This window comes from Arachis stenosperma, chromosome 7, assembly GCF_014773155.1.
Source record: "Arachis stenosperma cultivar V10309 chromosome 7, arast.V10309.gnm1.PFL2, whole genome shotgun sequence".
Lineage (NCBI taxonomy): Eukaryota > Viridiplantae > Streptophyta > Magnoliopsida > Fabales > Fabaceae > Arachis > Arachis stenosperma.
The window spans coordinates 10,607,938-10,630,680 of NC_080383.1; the positions used below are offsets into that span (position 1 = coordinate 10,607,938).

General features: G+C 29.2%; 3 protein-coding genes across 3 annotated transcripts in view; 1 reads left to right on the forward strand and 2 right to left on the reverse strand.

Moving 5' to 3' along the window:
* Positions 1–6,511: 6,511 nt before the first annotated feature.
* On the reverse strand, positions 6,512–7,657 carry LOC130939383 (uncharacterized mitochondrial protein AtMg00810-like). Its single transcript, XM_057867493.1, has one exon. The coding sequence runs from the start codon at positions 7,655–7,657 to the stop codon at positions 6,512–6,514; it is 1,146 nt and encodes a 381-aa protein (XP_057723476.1).
* A 1,087-nt stretch (positions 7,658–8,744) lies between these two features.
* LOC130939384 (uncharacterized) lies at positions 8,745–9,525 on the reverse strand. The gene is made up of 2 exons (XM_057867494.1): positions 9,091–9,525; positions 8,745–8,825 (listed from the first exon to the last, which is right to left on the reverse strand). Exons 1-2 carry the CDS (start codon positions 9,523–9,525, stop codon positions 8,745–8,747), a joined length of 516 nt encoding a protein of 171 aa, XP_057723477.1.
* Positions 9,526–22,611: 13,086 nt separating this feature from the next.
* Positions 22,612–22,743, forward strand: part of LOC130940458 (ferritin-4, chloroplastic-like) — a 2,297-nt gene continuing 2,165 nt past the window's right edge. Inside the window, exon 1 of the mRNA XM_057868588.1 lies at positions 22,612–22,743. This exon is cut by the window's right edge and continues 276 nt beyond it. Within this exon, the coding sequence (XP_057724571.1) occupies positions 22,706–22,743 (38 nt within the window). The 5' untranslated portion in view covers positions 22,612–22,705.

Here is a 22,743-nt window from a genome sequence, read left to right on the forward strand (position 1 = left end):
CAGAACCGACATAGACAACGTACATACACATTACTTGATCCACCCTCTCTATCTTTGTCCAAAACCCATATTTTGAAGTACAATATCCAAAAACTTTCACTTTATTCTATGGTAAGCTTTTTTGAAGTCTAGCTTAATTATTGCCGATCTCTTCTTACCGTTTCACATGCAATCAAAATCCCGTCATGTGTCTTCCTTCCCTTTACAAAACTACTCTGAGTCTCTCCTACTAAACTTGGCATTATTACCCTTCTTATTCTCCACACCAACACCTTCGATGTGACCTTGTACACATATCCTACCATGCTAATCGGCTGAAGATCTCTAATCTCCTTCGCTCCCACAAACTTTGGAGCCAGCATTGCTTATGTAACATTAAAATCTCTTGGTAGCTCAACCGATTGAAAGAAATCTATGACAATTTTAGTAAATTCAGAACCAATGTTCCCCCAATACTTCTTAACGAAGATCATATTGTAACCATTACAGGTAGAAATCTTAAACGACTCGCAATCTCAGTTGCATCATTTATTTCTTCGGCCGAAGGCATCTTTTTTAATTTTGCTGCTTCCTCTTTTTGTATTTTATTAACTAGTTTATCCTAAAAATTTATTAAAAGTGACACTTTCTGATGATACAAATTTTTATAAAAGTCTATTATAACAATTTTAATTTTATCTTTATTTTTTCATCAATCATCTATTTATCACTAATGCATCAATTTAATTACTTCTTTTTTAAACTGAAATTAAGTTATGAAAATATCTAATATTTTTATGCATGTGTTTAGTATATCAATATTTTGAGATCTATTTTCAATATATTTTCTTTTTAACATATTATTTCTTACGGAAGCTAATAACTAGAATTTTTTTTCTTGTCTTCCTAGTCTCATCATAAACTCTATGATTAGCTCTATCGTCTAACTTTCTGATTTCATATACGTACATTAAAATAAAACAGATAGAAATCAAAGATTCCTCGCCCAGCTCATTGTTTGCTGTGTACCCGCTGCTGCACGCAGTAATATGTTATATTTCATTTAGTCCATTGTCATTAAGATCATATGAGATCATATAGATTTCCCTTCTTTTTTTGGTCCCAATGGCTGCAGAAGTTTATGATATATGCTGCCTAGTAGTAATAGGTACTCATGTTGAAAAGCAGTTATGCAAATATACTCCATAATGTTTATTATGGTGCGTAAATCTTTGATGTATAATTGTTTAAAAAGATTAAATAATTAATATTTAATTTAAAAATATAAAAATTAAAAATTTATTATAAAAATAAAATTTAATTAACATGTATTTTAATATAATATTTAGTTTTAAAGACATAGATACAGAGATATAAATATACTAATATATGTTCAGTATTTATTTATTAAGACAAATTTTAAATGCACACGTTAGTATACAGATATATACAAATTAAAATATATATATTTAGTGTTTTTCTAAAATATTGAGACACAAAAACATTTTAATTGAACACAATTTTTTATATTTTTATCTCTTATTAATTTTTACACAATTAATTTTTATTCTTTATTAATTTTTTACATTTTTATCTCTTATCAATTTTTTATATTTTTATCCCTTATTAAAATATACTTTTTTTTAATTTTATTATGTCTTGTTCAATATTTTACCAAACACAATATATATACACTAATAATTTGTATTCATATCTTTAATATCTATATCTCTGTATTTTTATCTCAAAAAAGATACAATTAAATGCTACCTGAAGACACAAGTTAAATTTCTAGTAATAGAAAATTTTAAATATTTTCTTTTAATAAATGTACAATAAATACATCAAAAATTTAAATTTTATATTTTGTTATAAAAAAATTAATTTATAATTTTATCATGTATCTTAAATACACATGTTAGTTAAATCCAAAAAAATAAATTCAATAAAAATTTTACATAGGGTATCAACATATTATCTGTCAACTTATTGCCAACAATAATTAATTATTATATTTTAAACACATATATAAAGAGATACATCCAAAAAATATATCTATAAATATATTTCTATTAAACACAGCTATAAAAAAGACATTTTTATTAGACACATTCACAAAGACATTTCTATTAAACACACTTATAAATAAGAGTTGGCAGATGTTGACAGAAATATTGTTGGTAATGTAGTGGGATTGCACATTAAATAATAGACATCATAAAATTTTTCTATAATGTATAGATACTCAAACCAAGATATTAATGTGATTCCTGACATGTAATTAATTTGTAGGGATTATTATAAATTAGGCTCCTTTCAGTAGAGATATAATTGTTGTTGAGAGTTGTATTTATAGTGTGGTACAAACCCTAAGGTTTCCCTGCATTAATTGCATCACATGATTCAAACTTCAAAAGAGTTCTTTTTTCATTTCATGGATTCCAAAATAAAACAGCTCTCCTTTCATGGTAATGCTGGTATGACGGTCTCCTATCTTTAAATTGTTTTTAATGTCTCAAAATGTTACTAGAGGAAGTAGTGGTATATATAGTGTTTTACTAATGAGGTTGAATGGTAGCATTATCTTGAAATCTCTGATCAACTATAAAAAAACAAAACATGTTCACAAAGATATTAAAAGTAAAAAAAAATAAAAGAGAAAACTTATTCAATAAATATATTACGAATTATCTTTATTTTTTAATATTCAACGCTTTAATAAATATACTAAGCAAAACTCTTAATTAATATGGGAACGTGCAAAACATAGATTAGATAAGCTGTAACTAAGAGATGTATGTATGACCTAAAAGTTGAAGACCTCGGAATGAAGCTAAGGTGAGACTTAGAAGGTTGTCGTTTGGTTTGTGTGAAATGACGATAGTTTTGAAGACAATAAAATATTGTTGAAGAAAAACAGACATCTCACCACGTTAAGAGGAAACACATGAGGCCTCCAATGCAGGCATTAAATGAGCATCCTTCTCCTTCTCGATCGTTATCATGGACAGATTCATTTTCGAGATGCATGTTTTTTCCAATTTATTTTTCTAATGTCTTAGATATATATGACACTAGTCAAACTTATCATAAACAATATTTAATTGAAAATATAAAGGAAATGTTAATTATTTTTAAATTTTTTAATGAAGTGACAATTAAGTTATGAGAATTTCTAGTTCAGATTAATTAGTCTTGAAAAAAAGTATACCAATTAATCTTTTATTATAATAGATAATGAATATGTTTTGTTTTTTTAATTAATAAATAATACAAAATAAAATGAAATTATCCATGTATTTTATTATTTTTAATAATGTGTTTTGTTATGTATAAATAAGGGGACAATATCATTTTAGATAGTAAAATACATGGAATGGATTCTCTCAATTTTTTTAACAATTGAGAGAGTAAAATGTGATCTTTTATTATAAATTTTATAAGTGAAACTAAAAATAAATATAAAAAAATAAAAAATTAAAGATCACATTTTATACTCTCAATTTAAAAAAAATGACACCTTTTTTTCCTGCTAGATGCACACTTTCTTTGCATGTAAGATTAAAGTAACATATAGTTAAAGACAAAAAAAAGTAACATATAGTTTAGTCTATTTAGCTAAAATAATCATAAAAGTTTAGGTTAGCATTTTTTTTACATTCAACAAGAATTAAGTTCTACATCTTTTAAGTTATAGATACTTTAATACTACATCATGATATTATTTCTTTTAAAAGTTAAAATTAATAAGAGGAGTCACATGAATAATTATATTTTTAATAAATTATTTGACTATTTTAAATAATAATATAAATTTTATTTATTTTTAATATTCAATCACATAATATAAAATATTTTAATTTGTCACAAAAGTATTTAATTTAAATTTTTTATATATTTTATGATTATTATGTAATAAATTTTATTTATTATTAATTTAATATTTTTATTCATTTTTAATATTTTATCATTAATCGAGATGTATGTAAGAAAAAAACTTACTAGCTTTTTGGACCATAAGTTTTGGGAGTTACTCTCTTTTTAATTTTATGCTATGGGATTTCTATCACAATAGGCCCATTCTTTCAGCTTTTGAAGTCAATGTTTTCTTTTCTGTATTAATGATGTGAAGTGCATTTTCAACAAATAGGCCGAGCAATGAGCGTAACAAATACAAACAAGAGGAAAAAAAAAAGGAATCAGACTCAAAACACAAATCCTACTAAAAATGTTACATGTGTATAGTCTGTCCACATAAGATACGTCTAATGATTAAATACGGTTTAAGATCTAAAAAATAAAAAATTAAAAATTAAAACGATTCTAAGAAATAAAAATGGTGGTTGAATGTGAAAATTTGCTAGAAGATTGAATAATGCAAAGGTCATAAAAATTGAAATTAATGCTATAAAAGTGGGGCTAAAAATTGCTTAGAGTAAAGAAATCAAAAATTTAATAATGGAATCGGATTCTCAAGAAGCGGTCGAGTTTATCAAAAACTCTCCCATGCATCATCCAACTCTTTCTCATCCTCTACGAAAAATACGGGATATGATAAGTAATAGTTGGAGAGTGAAATTCTAACATGTGCTCAGAAAGGCTAATCAGGTAGCAAATGGGTTAGCTAACCTGATATTGGATGGTGAAAAAGAAAGTATGGTAAAAACGTTACATGTGGTATAGTCTGCCCAACACAAGATGCATCTAATGATCAAATACGGTTCAAGACCAAAAAAAAAAAAAGATTCTAAAGAATGAAAATGGTGGTTGGGTGTGGAGATTTACTAGAAGATTGGATAATACAAAGGCCATAAAAGCTGAAATTAATGCTATAAAAGTGGGGTTGCAAATTGCTTGGAGTAAAGAAATTAAATTTTTAATAGTAGAATCGGATTCTCATGGAGCAGTCGAGCTTATCAAAAACTCTCCCATGCGTCATCCAACTCTTTCTCATCCTCTGCAAAGAATACGGGATATGATGAGTAATAGTTGGAGAGTGAAGTTCTAACATGTGCTAAGAGAGGCTAATCAGGTAGCGAATAGGTTAGCTAACCTGATATTGGATGGTGAAAAAGAAAATATGGTAAAAATGTTACACGTGGTATAGTCTGCCCAACACAAGATGCGTCTAATGATCAGATACGGTTTAAGATAAAAAAAATTATTCTAAGGAATGAAAATGGTGGTTGGGTGTGAAAATTTGCTAGAAGATTGGGTAATGCAAAGGCCATAAAAGCTTAAATTAATGCTATAAAAGTGGGGCTGAAAATTGCTTGGAGTAAAGAAATCAAATTTTTAATAGTAGAATCGGATTCTCATCAAGGAGGTCAAGCTTATCAAAAATTCTCCCATGCGTCATCCAACTCTTTCTCATTCTCTGCGAAGAATACGGGATATGATGAGTAATAGTTGGAGAGTAAAGTTTTAACATGTGTTCAGAGAGTCTAATCAGATAGCGAATAGGTTAGCTAACTTGATATTGGATGGTGAAAAAGAAAGTATGTTCTTTAAAGAACCCCCTAGAAAAATCTAAATGTATCTCTTTACTGATAGTTGTGCGATCTCATATTTCCGTCCTTTGTAATTCTTTTCTTTCGGGTTTTTTTTTGCCTTAGAACCTTCCTAGTACAAAAAAAGTGTGTAATATGAGATTTTTTATTTAAATAAATATTTTATTTATTGAAATAAATAACTATAAAATTTATTACGAAAATACGTCCTTTAGTCTTATCTTATCTCGTTTACAGTGTAAACGAGATAAGCTTGCACATATCTCGTTTGCACTGTAAATAAGATAAGGTCAGTGCACGTGACACATGTATATCACGTTTACAGTGTAAACGAGATAAGATCGGAGAATGCCTATATGTAAATGTTGTTTACAGCAAGGTTTTAAGTCCCATTTTGAACCTTTTCACCATTTTCTCCACTCTTCTACTCCTTTCTGACCATATTATCGAGTAAGACGAAGATGACACGTAGATGCACGTGATCGAGACATCAACGGACTGACACGATATGACACTATGCGGGGACAGCCGACTTTGCTGTTAGTTTTTTAATTATTTATTTCAGAAAATAAAATATTTATTTAAATAAAAATCCGTGTAATATGTTGTTATTAGAAGTCTTGATATTTTTTTTAGACATGTAGTTATTTAGTTTTTAAATTGGTATTAATCAAATTGGGTGGTCTAATTTGTTTGAAGAGAAAAAATTTTTCTATAATTTAGGGTAATTTTAGGTTAAATTCTCTTAGATGTATATTTTAATTCTTATTCTTGAATAGTTCTCTTTACATTTTCTTGTTCTATTATCTCTGTTAGAAACAAGAGACTAAATTGGAGAAGAAATTTGTGTATTATTGAGTTGTGTGAAAGTACAATGTACAAGGGGTATATATAGCCACCAGAAGAACCAAAGTAATAAAAAATAGAATTCTACAATTAATATATAGAGATGCTACATAAATATAAATGATACTAATTGATCTAAAATGATTCTAATGATTTTCTAACATCCCCTCTCAAACTCAAGTGGGAGCTAAGGATACCATCTTGAGTTTGGATAACAGAGTTCGGAAACAAGTCGGATGATGAACTTTCGTGAAGATATCAGCAGTCTGATCCAGTGTTCCAACAGTGATGAGACGAATAGCATCAATAAGAATACGTTGCCGAACAAAGTGACAATCAATCTCAATGTGTTTTGTGCGTTCATGAAATACATTATTATGGACAATCTGAATAGAACTGCGGTTGTCACAAAAAATATCAGTAGCAGACAATTGAGGAGCACCCAAATTTTTGAGAAGCCAACAAATTGAGACAACCTCAGTAGTGGTATCAGCGAGAGCACGGTATTCAACTTTTGTGCTTGATCGAGCAGTGAACATTTGCTTCTTAGCATGCCAAGAAATGAGAGCGTCGCCAAGAAACAAACAGTAACCAGTAGTAGAACGACGATCAGTGGGATCACCAGTCCAATCAATATCGGAGTATGCCTGAAGGGACAAAGATGAATGGGCAGAAAAATAAAGGCCATAAAATAGGGTGTCTTTGATGTAGCGAAGAACTGTCGCATAGTGAGTAGTACGAGGAGTTGACAAGAACTGGCTAAGTACATAAACAGGATAGGCGATGTCTGGTCGGGTGAAAGTCAAGTAGATAAGACCTCCAACTAACTGTCGATAGAGAGTAGGATTATCCAAAACAGTGACATCCATAGGGATAAATCGAACATTGGGCTCAAGGGGAGTAGACTCAGTGCAACTATTTGTAATTCTGGCGTGAGCAAGAAGATTTGAAGCATACTTAGCCTGACAGAGATAGATGCCATCATCTGTGGATATGACCTCGAGACCAAGAAAATAACCGAGAGAACCAAGATCTTTCATCACAAAGGTACGGTGAAGGGAAGCTTTGAGATCAGAGATACCATCAATATAATCTCCAGTAATGATTATGTCATCAACATACACAAGTAGAAGAACAACTCCACGTTCACTTCGACGAATAAAAAGTGCATTCTCATGAGGGCTGCAAGTGAAACCGAGATTGCAAATAATGGTGTTGAACTTGTCAAACCATTCACGAGGAGCTTGCTTAAGACCATAAAGTACCCTGCGAATGAGACAGACTTTGCTAGAAGGACAAGGATAACCTAGAGGTGGTTTCATGTAGACCTTCTTTTTTAAATCTCCATTAAAAAATGCATTCTTCACGTCTATCTGACTGAGAGACCATTTTTTGACCGCAGTAATGGCAAGAAGAGCTCAAACAGATGTAAGACGAGCAACAGGAGCAAAAGTCTCTTCATAGTCAATACCATACTCTTGCATACAACCTTGAGCAACTAAGTGTGCCTTATAACGGTCAATAGAGCCATCAAAGCAAGTCTTGATCTTGTATACCCATCTACTGCCCACAACTTCTTGAATAGAATGATGATCAATCAAATTCCCAAGTGTGTACTTTTTCAAGTGCTTGTATTTCTTCCTGCATTGCTTGTTACCAATTTGGATTTGTGTAGGCTTCTCTGAATGACTTAGGTTCATGTTGATGAAGAATAGTAGAAAAACAATGATAATCAAGAAGATGAAGAGGTGGATTTATTACCTTATAAGAACGAGTGGAAGGAGGAGGTATGACGGTAGGAGCAGGATTGTCGTCCGGTCTGAAATCATCGAGAGATGGAGAAGGCGGAAGAGCAGGAGGCTGTAGAGAGTGACCCGAGATAGAACCTGTAGAATCATCACTAGGAAAAAGGTCAACATTGGGGTTAGTGAAGAAAGGTGACTGAGTAGGAGGAATAGACTCAAAGGAGAAAAATCGAGAAAACATGCGATGCTCCCAGAAGACAACATGACGAGATATACGAATACGTTTAGAGAGAGGATCCCAACAATGATAATCCTTGTGTTCAGTGCCATAACCAAGGAAACAACACATGCGAGCTCGAGGTTCAAGTTTACTATGTTCATGAGGCTGAAGAAGAACGAAACAGACACAACCAAAAACTCGAAGAGACCTGTAATCTGGAGAAGTATGATAAAGACGCTCAAAGGGAGTAACATTACCAAGAATAGAAGAAGGAAGTCTATTGATAACATGAACAACAGTAAGAACAGCTTCACTCCAAGTACGCTCAGGACACGAAGAAGAAAGAAGCATTGCATGAACAGAGTCAAGAATGTGGCGGTGTTTACGTTCAACTCGGCCATTTTGTTGAGAGGTACTAGGGTAAGAAAACTCAGACAAAGTACCCTATTCTGCAAGAAAGGCTAAAAGTTTGGAATCACGGTCGATAGCATTATCGTATCGAAAAACCTTAATGACCTTGGAAAACTGAGTTTTAATCATAATGGCAAAGTTAATATAAATCTGAGGTAACTCATGACGATTAGTCATCAAATAAACCTAAGTAAAGCGTGAATAATCATCAATAAAAATGACAAAGTATCGAGCTCCTCCCATAGAAGCGGTAGGAGCGGGGCCCCAAACTCAGAGTGGATAAGATCAAAAGGAAACCAAGCAAGGAATTATTGTGAAACGATAAAGTAGGTTGTTTGGCGGTTTGACAAAAAATACAATCAAAAGACTCATTACGAACCTGATCCAACATACCCTGAGACACAAGAGGACGCAATTTACCCAAAGAGCTGTGGGCAAGACGTTGATGCCATAAGTGAAAGGTAGATGGTAAATAAGCAGCACAAAGATTTGGCACAGAAGGAATATAAAGATTCTCGAGTTCAAACAACCTTCCAACCTTATGTCTAGTTCCGATGATTTGTCCCGTCCGACGATCTTGTACATGACAACAAAAAATAGAAAAATTCACATCAAAACCGAGATCAACAAGTTGTCCAACAGAAATAAGATTAAAGTTCAATTTAGGAACATAATAAGTATCAGGGAGATTAAGAGTTGACTGGAAAATAGAACCCTTGTGTATCGCGTGCAAGAGGGAACCATTAGCAGTATTGATAGAAGGTGCATTTGTAGTGGTAGACAAAGACGAGAAAAGATAATACAAAGGAGACATGAATGAGTTTTCATTAGAAAAAAAAGAACCTAATACCATGTTAGAAACAAGAGACTAAATTGGAGAAGGAATTTGTGTATTATTGAGTTGTGTGAAAGTACAATGTACAAGGGGTATATATAGCCGCTAGAAGAATCAAAGTAATAAAAATATAGAATCATACAATTAATATACAGATATGCTATATAAATATAAATTATACTAATTTATCTAAAATGATTCTCTAACATTCTCAATTTTGCCTAGTTTTTCTTGTTAGTTTTTTCATTTTGTTTATTTTAGTTTATGAACAATTGTTGAATTTCTAATTTTCTTTTAATGCAATTTGATATTTGATGTTTTATTTATACTTAATTGAGTTGATATTATTACTTTCTTGCATTGATCGAGTAGTTGTAATTGTTACTATTTCTTGCAATTTATGATGTTTTTCTTTTATGCCTATCATGTGTTTGATAAAATGCTTATTTAATTAGAGGACCTGATTTTAATTTTTAAATGCTTTTTTTTTTAAACAAAAATTAGAGTGGCCAATTTCAAGGTTAAAATTTTTTTAATTTTCAAAAACTTAAATCGAACAATCTAATTTGTAATTTAAAAAAATAATAATTAAATAACATAAATCGATAGATCCAATTTTTAGATATTATTGTACAACTAAACAAAAAATTGGAGGCATCGATTTCTTTAATTCCATAGTATTGCAATTTATATTTCCCATCTTATTCTTTTGTTATATACACTCATATGCAGCATAAAAAATGATATATTTTTTATCGTGACGAAACAAATTATATATTCCCGACAAAAAACATAAAATCTCATAAAAAAAAAAGGGTTTATGATGCAATGCATGATAAAAATATTTTAGAGAGTGATTGAAATCTTGACATAATGATAATTCATTTGTTTTATGAGTAATTATATTTGTATTCGAAATTTGAATGAAAACAAGTAGTAGATAAGAACTGTTTCGACTGAATTTTGCTTTTTTGACCTCGACATGAGGTGTTGATTAAGCTTATATCAAGATCTCAATTTGGAGAGCAGATACAATTTCTTTTGTGGGTTGCTCTTAGAATTTAGAGATCGTATCAAATAGAAATGTAAAAACAAACAAATAAATAAATTATATAAAACAAAAGTAAGAAAGAACAAGTGCAAACAATAAAAAATTGAAAATTGCAAAGCTTGTATTAAAATATACAAAAATTGATAAGAGTTTGAATGAAAATAAAAGAAGAATTTAAATCATAAAAAAAAAATAACATAATTGAAATGACCGAAAAAGAAAATAGAATCTCTCAATACTTACATAGACTCGTAACTCATGTTTCGTGTTTGTAATTAAGAATTTTTAGTATGTGAATGAATGAAAATTCTCCTAATTTGTTGAAACTAATCTTATTTATAGAAAAAAAATTTTAAACTAATTGATATAACCTTATATTTCAAATAGTCTTAAACTTTAAGTAGTTTTGAATCTTAAGTAAATTTAAATTCCTAATAGTTTTAAATTTCAAATAATTTTAGATCTTATATAATCTTTAACCTCAAATAAATTTAAACACAAAATATAAAGTAACTTGATTATTAAATTTAACCCATTCTTATTTTCTTTAACTATAATATATTTTATGCATTTCTAATATTTAGCTTTAACTGTAGAATTTTTTTTGACATCAATTATTTGTGCCAAAATTTTGGCACAACAGAAACAATTCGTTTGTTTCGTAAATAACTATTTTTGTTCAAAACTTAAATGAGATCAAATAACGAATAATAATTTTTAGACTAATATAGATATATTTATAATATTGTAATGTCTAAAGTTAAAGTTATCTAACCTATCAACCAAAAAAATATTTTACAGAAAATAATTCACCCATCGTTTTCTGTCGGATTAACGAACGGATCGGATCACTCCAATGTCTGAGATCTCATGATCTCTCGTGGCACTAAGCACTAGTGATTATTATGAATATGATAATTTCTCTGTGGAAGATTATTAAATATTTTGAGGAATCGATTGCTCTTTTATTCTTTGCACCCATCGAGTTTGCTCTTTACTCTTTAGCTTCTACTGTGTCTTCACCCTGTTCTTGATAAGCATCGACTACCTGTCAAATCATTTACGCACCTCTTTCTTCCTTTGTTTTTTTCCCTTATTATAAACCCACTTCTTTATTATATCATATTCAAACAAGATAAGATCATCAACCGTAAGCTATTTTGAAATGTTATGCATCAGAATTAATGGCATAGATTTATTTCTTTTATTTTGGTCACTAATCAACAATGAATTTTTAAATAGAACATAAATTTATTATAAATTAATCTTTAATTTATCAAATTAAAATATATCGTCAAAAAATATAATTTTTGTAATATTTACAAAAATTTATTTTAGATCGTCTACAATAAATTTATCTTTATATAATATAAAAAAAAAAGTTTAGGGGCCATCAATTTTATTATATTTTGGCCAACATGTAACTAGCAGAGAAATATGAATCATTAGATAAAATTTCACACCAATCTCACACTATTAAATCATCATTAATAACTAGTTGATGACTACTAATCACAAATATTGCTGTCCTCTAATATTACTTTAATATAAAATCACATTTTTTAATATAATTAAAATTAAAATTTGAGAGAATATATTTATAATCTGTCAAATTCTTCTTAATTTCATCCTTAGAAGTTTTAATCCTTTTAAACTAATTTTTTATTTAAATTAAAACATCTCAATTTTAATATAATATCAAAATTTATCTATATAATTTAGTTAAATTTCCGTGGATATTATTTATTTTTACAAATTTTAACTTACGAAGATATTTAAAAAAAATAGAAGAAAAAGTAAAATATAACTTCAAAGTAAATTAAAATATACACGAATTTAGTTACATCTCAAATAATTTTTTTTCCTGCCAACCCAAAATTTAGAAAGAAACTTCATAAATAGTGGCGGAGTTTGAACAGAAATTTTGAGTGGGCAACATACAATTTAAAAAATAAAAAATAATATATTATATTTTTATTTAGCTACAAAGAAATAATATTAAACTAAATATAGTGAAATCATGTTGGATAATTTGTATCAGATAAATAATAATTATATAAATATTTTTTATATTGATATTATTTATTATAACATCTTTTAATTTTATCTTTTTTTTTTAGTGATATTGTCAAAATTAAAACTAACTATTTTTAAGATTTCAAGAAATAAGATCAAACAAATAATACCAAATTTATTAATTAGTTTTTATTATTTGAACCTTTAAAGATTATAGACTTGCATTGAATCGTTTTTTTTATGATTTATTAGAGTAGTGGAACTATCAATAGATATTAATATTGTAGATTATTTTTTTTTTTCTTGAACATTAGCCTTTCTCTTAAAAAAGATATAATTCTTTAATTTTTATTATTATATTTGTAAAAAAATTAGAATATATAAAATATTAAATATGTAAAAGAAATTATCATTACAATGATAAATATTAAAAATTATAATACACGTTAATTGATAATTTGAATTTTTTATTAATAAAAAATTTAATTAAGAAAATAGAAAAATATAAAATAATATTAAAATAAATTGATAAAAAAATTATTTAATTTTTCAAAGATAATACATGAAATTGTAATTATTTAGAATTTAGCTTGAAACTTAAAAGATTAAAACTTTGAATATTATAACACTAACATTTATTGAATATCTTAATTTTGTATCTAAAAATTAATTTAAAAAATTAATAAAATTTAAAATAACATTAAATTAAATTGTTGCCAAAAAACTAATTATCAAAGTTTATTATAGTATATTAGTTTTTTTCTTCCATTTGTAAAACTTCATTTAAGTAAAAAAACTAAAGCCCAAAGTTTATTATACTAAATTTGGCATAAAATATTACCAAGTGAATGAATTATGTGAATTTTAAATACACATAAATAACTTTATTGAAAGAATAGACAATCAAATTAGTTAAATAATATATTTAAAAAAATATCACTCATTTTTATATAAAATATTTGGAGAGACATGACCCCATAAAAAACTCCGCCCCTGTCCATAAATGCATAAATGCATAAATGCATGAACTCTTGAAGTTCACCAAAGATCAAATTCACACAAGAATTCGGTGAGCACTTTGTTGGCACTGTCCCAATTGAACTACATACTCTTCTTTTGCCACCTAACATGAACCTTTTTTCTATGTCTTGGTGCCTTTTCAAAACAAAATATCAGGGGAATAATAATTTGGAGACAAAGGCGAATGGTTATTTGATTTGATCTGAGTGATGTTGTATCATTGCTTCATTGATATAGATGAAACAACAATATTATAACTTAATTAGTATAGTGAACCTCCTTCATCGGAAAGAACTTCAATTGTAAATTGTGAATTCCTTTTTTGGCCAAAATTCGATAATGACATTGATTTGATCATTTGATACCCCTCATTTTATTTAACTTTTATTAAAAAAGTATAATATATTTATACTTTTAAAAAATTAACGATATATAAATAATTCGGCATAACTAGAGTGCAATTTTTTTCCCAACTTTCGGTATATGTAGTGAATTTGTCTAATATATCAAATTGAAAATAAGAGTATTATCCAATTCAAAAATTAGAAACACAAAACAAATTCCCAACCATCCTCCAAGAGAGAGAAAGAGATAGAAGGGGAAGTTAGAGGGTAAGAAAAATGTGTTTATAAAATCATGCATGTATAAATAAATACTTAAATAGTAGTTGTGGATTAAGAGTTTTTTTTAGAAAAAAATAAGGCTGTAATATTATGTGTTAATACTTATTAGTAGTAAATAGCTAACTATCCTAATTTAGATTTTTTTTATTATGTTAACTAAATAATACTATCATTGTCTTTTTGACTGGTTTGTAATTTTCTATGAAATACAATCACTTTTTTATTTGTTTTGTTCGCGGATCAAGCATGACACTCATCGACACTCATCTAATATATGCGGTCTTCTTTATCTAACCGTGTTTTAATAAAAAAAATTTATCGAATTGTATAGACACAACTAAATAGTATCACGTGTGAGCGTGTCTAACCTTATTCTTAATATATATTCTTGAAATGAGTCTAGAAATAATATATATTATTAATTATTAAAATAAAAATATTTTAAGTACTTTATATAATTAAAAAAGACTTAAAAATAATTTTAAAAAATAATTTATATTTTGATCTATTGGCTATAATTCGGCTCAGGTAAAATTATAAATCGGAATCAGTTAAAACTAAATAAACATGTGCTATATCAAGAGTACGTGGAGTACGTGTTTTGCTCTCCTAACGGACTTATCCTATAAAATCAAACAACTATGTGCTAACCCAAATCGGCACATGAATCTCTTCGCAAATCTCTCTAAATAAGGTCACGAGATAATTAACTAAAACTCTGCAAAGCAGTTTTGGAAATACTTATAACCGTCCTAAACACAACAACTTTATAAATACAAGTGACTCTCTCTAGGTCACAGGTACGTTATTCATTTTGATCTTTTACTTTTACTAACTTGAGCATTCGAGTGCTTTTTTGCAGGTGTCCACTGCTACTGTTCTTGGAAAAGCCGACGTATGTCTCACCCAATCCAAGGAGAAGCGAGTTCAAGCATTGAGCAGGACAAACTATACCTTGGAGTTGGCTACCCACACAAGAAGATTTGGCGTCCACCATGGCACCGAAATTATTTAGACTTAACCCCACATACCTCTTGCTTTACCTTTTCTTTGTAGGATTATGGCCGAAGAAGTCATATCTGCAACCCCTCCTCCCACTAATGAAGAACTAGTGGCTATGAATGATGCTACTCTCTTGGTAGAGGTCAAGAGAATGGCTGACCTTCTAGAAGCATTGAAGAGCGGTCTTCGCCCAGAAAAATTCCAAGAGGCTATTGTTGTTACCAAGCAGAGAATATTAGAAGAATTTCAAGAAAAGGTTGCAGGTCTAATTAATATCGAAGAACTCCGTGAAGCTCGACTGATGGAGATACCACAGTCCCACTGAGACGAAGAGAGACAAACAAGGTCTCACATTAACAAAGAGCCTAAGAAACCCTTCAAGCTCACTCCAAAGTTCAACTCCTACACCAAATTCAACACAAAAAAGGAAGACATAATTAAGGAGATCCTTCACAACAAACAAATAAAGCTGCCAAGCAAGGCAAGTACATACCAAGATCAAAGGTATGTGGACAAAATCAAGCACTGCGTGTTTCACCAGAAGTTCGGCCATACCCCGGACCAGCGCATGGTGGCCAAGGACTTGCTAGAAAAACTAGCACGGCAAGGACTGTTGGATAAGTATGTCAGCAACCGGATACAAAAAGACCTATCAACCTCAAAAGAGGCAGAACATAAGAAAGTAGACACTGAAAAGTACCAATAGCAGAATAATCAACCACCCAAGAAAATCATCAATTATATCTCAAGAGAATTTGTGTGTGGCGGAGAGATGAGCTTGGCCAGAAAAAGGAGCTAACGAACTATGTTGACGTTATAGGATAACACACTAACCGAGGTGTCTGCCTTCCAAATTCCCCTAACCTAGATGTGGTAATCTCTGTAACAACAGGAGACCTTTTGATTCGAAAGGTCCTCCTAGACCCCGGACGCAGTGCCAATATTATGTTCCTATCTACCTTAAAAAAGATGCAACTGAATGACAAAGTGCTATAACCATCCTCTGGTGAGTTGGTCAGATTTTATGGAGAAAGAGTCCCAGTGACAGGTTACGTTTGGGTGAGGACAACCTTAGGGGAGTATCCTCACTCAAAGACTTTAGACATCCAGTACTTAATTGTCGATTGCTTTAATCCTTACAATATTATATTAGGAATACCATCTTTAAATGCCTTTGGAGCCATAGTCTCCACAATTCACCTGTGTGTCAAGTTTCATTCGCAGGATTGAACCATAGTGACAGTACATTCAGACAGAAAAGAAGCAAGACAATATTACAATGCTGGACTCAAAATGAGACAACAACCAACGCCCAGAGTGAATTCGGTATATAATACCGATGATATACCAGGGTTAGCCGAGCTTGATCCTCGGACTTATCAGGAAACACGTCCCATTCCAATCGACAATTTGCATAAGGTAAGAGTTTCTGATAATGAAAGTCAAACCACTAACATCAGCTCTGTCTTATCTGCAGGATACGAAGAGTAAATCACCAAATTACTTCAAGCGAATGCCGACCTATTCGCATGGACTCCAGCTGACATGCCGGGATAGACCCTGAAGTCATCAGCCATAAGCTTGTCCTAGATCCCAAGGCTTGGCCAATCAAACAAAAGAAGAGGCACTTGGGACAAGAAAAAACAGACACAGCCACCAAGGAGACACAGAAACTACTAAGTGCAGGTTTCATCCGAGAAATCCGCTTCACATCTTGGTTAGAAAATCATTTTCTTCAGGTTCTCGGGATTTTAAATGCAAGAACAAAATTGTTTATAAATTTTTTAAAAGAAAGAGCAAAATGGATCATCAAAATTTTTCTATTTATAAACGAAAAAATAAAACAATTCCCAACTTTAGTGCTACTTACATTCCAAAAAATCGTTGGATTTAAATTAAGTCAAAATCAAAACGATTCAACAATGAGTAAGAAAAATCCAACGATTTACAAATCAAATACTAGAATAAACTCTATTAATTGGACATTTCGACAACCAAAAAAAAATATTCAAGGAATATCCATTCATTCTCTTAGAGACCAAAAAAGTAATTGAAGTTCAATCAGACAGACAAATATGGTAATGGTAAAGAAAAGCTCAGGAAAATTGCGCATGTGCATAGACTTCACCAATCTAAACAAGGCCTGCCTGAAAGACTCCTATCCCTTACCATGCATTGATAAGCTCGTCAACAACACGTTCTGTTACCAGATACTAAAATCCATAGACGCATACTTAGGTTACAACCAAATACTCATGCACCCATTAGACGAGGACAAGACGACCTTCATAACCGACCATGAAAATTTCTGTTACAAAGTCATGCCCTTCGTCCTCAAGAATGCAGGGGCTACCTATCAACGCCTAATGGACAAGGTCTTCTAGAACCAGATAGAAAAAAACATGAAAGTATATGTAGATGATATGGTGGCCAAGTCAGATACAGAAGAAAAACACCTGTCTGACCTTAAAGAAGTCTTTCAGCAATTAAAAAAGTACAACATGCTCCTAAACCCAGAAAAATGCACCTTCGAGGTGCAAGGAGGAAAGTTCTTAGGGTTCATGCTAAGCCACAGGGACATTGAGACGAACCCTGATAAATGCAAAGCAATCATTGAGATGAAGTCATGGAGAACAATCAAAGAAGTATAGCAGCTTACTGGAAGACTGGTAGCCTTGTCAAGGTTCCTGCCAGTAATGGCGGCAAGATCAACCCACTTCTTCAACACATTACAAAAATTAAACAAATTTGAGTGGTTGGACAAATGCGAAGTGGCCTTCACCGAGTTCAAGCAAATTCTGTCATCACCCCCGATATTAACAAAACCAATACATAGTAATCCACTCTACCTATATCTTTCAGTTTCTGCTAACTCTATTTCATCTGCCCTTATCACAGAAACAGGTCGGGAGCAACGTCCGGTCTATTTTGTCAGTAAAATCTTATAGAATGCAGAAATTTGGTACCCAACTATTGAAAAACTAGCTTATGCTCTAGTAATCACAGCACGATAACTCAGACATTATTTCCAAAGCTACAAAATCATAGTTCGGATCAATCAACTGCTGCGACAAGTTCTATCAAAGCCCGATCTTGCAGGAAGATTAACGAAATGGACTATTGATCTATCCGAACATGATATAGACTACCAATCTCGAGGCTCACTAAAGTCTCAAGTTTTAGCCAACTTCGTTGCGAAATTTACCTCGAATATTTATCCGGAATGGAAATTATACATCGATGGAGCCTACAACGAAGATAGCGGGGAAGTTAGGATCATTCTAAAAGATAAAGAAGGGGTCTCAACCGAACAATCAATAAAATACATGTTCCCAGTTAGCAACAACCAATCCGAGTATGAAGCACTCCTGACCGGCCTACGCGGAGTACAACACATCAAAGTCTATTGTGACTCTCTACTCATAGTACAATAAGTAAACGACGTATTTCAGGTACGCAAACCTTTATTAGAACAATACTATACACAAGCAAAACATTTAACTGAGCAATTTCATAATTTTTAAATTATACATGTCAATAAAAAATGAGAATACTAGCGCCGACGTGTTATTTAAATTGGCTACATCAAGAAAAATAGGAACACCACCTAGTTTGTTACAAATAACACTAGTAAAGTCATCCAAGACTAGTAAAGTGAAACATATTATTAAAGTCATCCATATTATTAATTCATAGTCACGAACTTACTTAATCATTGGAGTCTTCTTTGCATTTGCAGGTAGGAGTGGCAAAACGGGTCGAATCGCTAAACCCACTAAAAAAGGCGGGTCAGGCTAGGATTTAGAGCCCGCCAAATTTAAAAAACCCGCCAAACCCGCATCGCCAAATTGACGGGTTTTGGCGGGCCGGACCGGGCTGGTCCGCCGGGTCGAAGATTTTATTTTATTTTATTTTATTAAATAAAAGAGTGATCACTATTATAAAATTAATAATTATAGAATTTTTAAACACTTTTTTTTCATTCTTCTTTTAGTTATTAACTTTATTTATTTTATTTTACAATTTTGTATATATGTTCAAATTATGTGACTTATTTTTTAAAATAAAGATGATTCTATTGACAAATATTATTTTGAATAATTTTATTGAAGTTAAAAATAAAAAAAATAAAAATTATATTATAATTTGACTATATTTTATTTGTATTTGATTTTTTAATTATTATTTTTTAATTAATTTTAATGAATTTTATTTTTTAAAAAAATCAAGCGGGCTAGTCCGTCGACCTGCCAATCCGCCATAAAGCGAGACGGGCTAGCATTTTGAATCCATTTTAGTTGGCGGGACAGGCCGGTCCGCCCCGTTTATAGGACGGGCCTAGACGCGGCAGGGCAGGACAGGTTGGGGCAGACCCTGTTTGCAGGTACTCCAGGTTGTTTCGGACGAAAAAAAACTTGCGGTACAGTATATCGAAAAAAACATCATCAGCACTTTTTCCAGCCGTCACGACCTGTACCTCAAAGCCAAGTCACGGACACAAATATATTTTAATATTAATAAAATACTAAAATATCATTATAATTTTATCTAAAAATATTTTATATTATATATATATATATATATAATGTATCTCTATATCTTATAAAAATTTTAAATTATTGCATCGTCTCCTATATTCGTGTCAATATGCGTAGGTTATAAATATTTTTCTTGAGTATTCCTTATACTTTTGGATAAAGTCATGTATAAAAAAATATCCTAAATCATAGTAGACCAATTCTATATTATTTATTATGTAGCATTTAATTTTTATTTAATTTAGTTTTTATAATAAATATTAAATATTTTAAAATTATTTATTTTCAATTTTTTAATAAATTAAAAATTATTTTTTAAACAGAGTAATAATCACCAAATTACTAAGATAGTATAATTTATTTTTAGATTAATCATACATCAAAATCAAATAATCAAATTGACAATAATTTAATAATATAATTGTCGTATATCAAAAGATAGCAGAGAATCTGTCTTTTTCTTTCTTTTTTTTGTTGTCGTACGAATCACCTCCATCTGTGAATAAAATGAGCTATTATAAAGTCAGAAAACAGTATTCTCCACCTAAATATGCCAAATAAAATAAAGTAAATAACGCTGAGTGGACCAAATCCAAAAAAAATAAAAAACGAAAAGATTCCAAACATTTTGGCAGTTCATTAGACAAAACGGTCAGACCACGAGCTGGCCACGCGCCCTTTCCATCTCACCAATCTCTAACTCTGATTCTCTGCTGTATGTAACGGTTTAAACTTCCTTATCCTCTCTATCTGTAATAATATACAAAGAAAACGCGCCCTTTCCATCTCACCAATCTCTGCTTTTCTGCTATATCATAAATGTAACGGTTTAAACTTCCTTATATTCCCTGTCTATAATAATATACAAAGAAAATAAAAAAAACTAGTGTCTAATTTCTGTTTTTTTTATCTTAATTCTATTAATAAATAATAATTAATATAATTATCGTCTTAAAAACTATCAAAAATATAATTATTAATTAATTTTTCTTAGTATTTTTTATAATTATCTTTTTATTTTATATATAACTTCTAACTTTTTTGTTCTATGGAGTACGTATAATACTCTCTCAATTTTTTTGATAAAAAAAATAATAAATATATATATCATGAGAAAAAAAATAAAAATAATAATTTTGAAAGAATAATATCTATAATAATATATAAAAGGAAGAGGAGAGTTTGGTGTCTAATTTCTGTTTTTTTATTTTAACTCTATTAATAATTAGTGATTAATATAACTATTATTTTAAAAATTAGTCAAAAATATAATTATTAGTTAATTTTTTTTTATTCTTCGTGCAATTATTTTTTTATTTTACACATAACTTCTATCTATGTTGTCTTTTTTTTATTCTACGGAATATATGTACTATTCTCTCTCTATCTTTTTTTCACTCAATGAAAAAAAATGATAAATACGTATACGGAAGAAATGATAAAAAATAAATAATAAAAATTAAAATTAAAATTTTAAAAGAATAATGAAACTAAAAATGAAATAAGATATTGAATATAAAATAAAAAAAATTTAGCAATTAAAATTATGTGAGAAAAAAAAATTTTAAATTTAAATTTTTATATCTGATTCAAATTAAATAAGATTAAAAAATAAATGAATTTACAAATTTTTATAAATTTTTATCTTGATTAAAAAATTAAATAATTTATAAAATTTTTATTTTTATTTTTATTTATTAATAATTTATTATTTATTAAAATTTTTACTTTCTATCTCAAATTTATAATTTAAAAAATATAAAAATTAATTTTCTAAAAATATTAGAAAAAAATAACAATATAGATATTCCTATTTTGTTTTGAAATTAAATAAAACTTTAAAAAAATCTTAAAAATTTTATTATTTAAAGATATAGAAGTTGATATATTAAATTTAGAAAAAGATTAAAAATTATTACAAATAGTATTAAGAGTATGGGAGATATTCAACAATATAAATTTTTTATATTTAATTTTATATGTTAATAGTAGTTAAAATAGTAATGTCCATATAATATTACTCTTCTAAGAGGATATAATATATTTTATATTATTTTTTTATAATTGTTGACAAATTTTGATAATTTGATTAACAAAAAATTTAAATGTTTGATATCTTAAATTTTGTTTAAAATAACAAAATATGACTTAACAAGCAAATATAAAAAATAAAATAAATTTATATAATAATTATACATCTAGATATCTAAATCTAAGAAGAAAAGAATTTTTTTATCAAATTTTTTATAATTCAAAAATTAATACAATAGGTTGTTATAGATCAAAGTGATAAATAAAAATAAGAATTGGAATAATAATAGAGTGGTAATTAACTATGATTAGGATAAATAAAAGAAGAAAATAAGAAAAGAAAATAAAATAAAATAATATAATAATAACGGTGAGACAATAATAATTTTACATTATAAAGAATAATTGGAAAAAAGAATAATGTATAAAAATATTATAGATAAAGATAAAGAAGGTTTTGGATATAAATTTTTAAATTTATTTCTAAACCACTAGTTATTTATAATACACATCTCTATCCCAACACTTTCTACCACCGCTTTTCAAATTCCTTTTTAATTTATTTATGTTATACATTTTATATATTAAATAATTTAAGATATTTTATTTTTATAATTTATTTTTAATTATTAATATTAAATTTATAATTTTAAAATAAAAATATAAAATTAATTTTTTAAATTCAATAAAAAAAAGGGCTGAACATGCGTCATGAGCAGCTAATTATTTATAATACACGTCCCTATCCCAACACTCCCTGCCACCGCTTTTCAAAAAGGAAAACCCGTTTTCCTCCCTTTTTATTCATCTTCATTTTCTTTCGAAAATAAATTCCTCTGTTTGCAAGAAGGAAAAAAGAGAGAAGAAAAGAAAAAACAATGATTCTCAAAGCAGTTACTTCTTCTAAGCTCGTTCT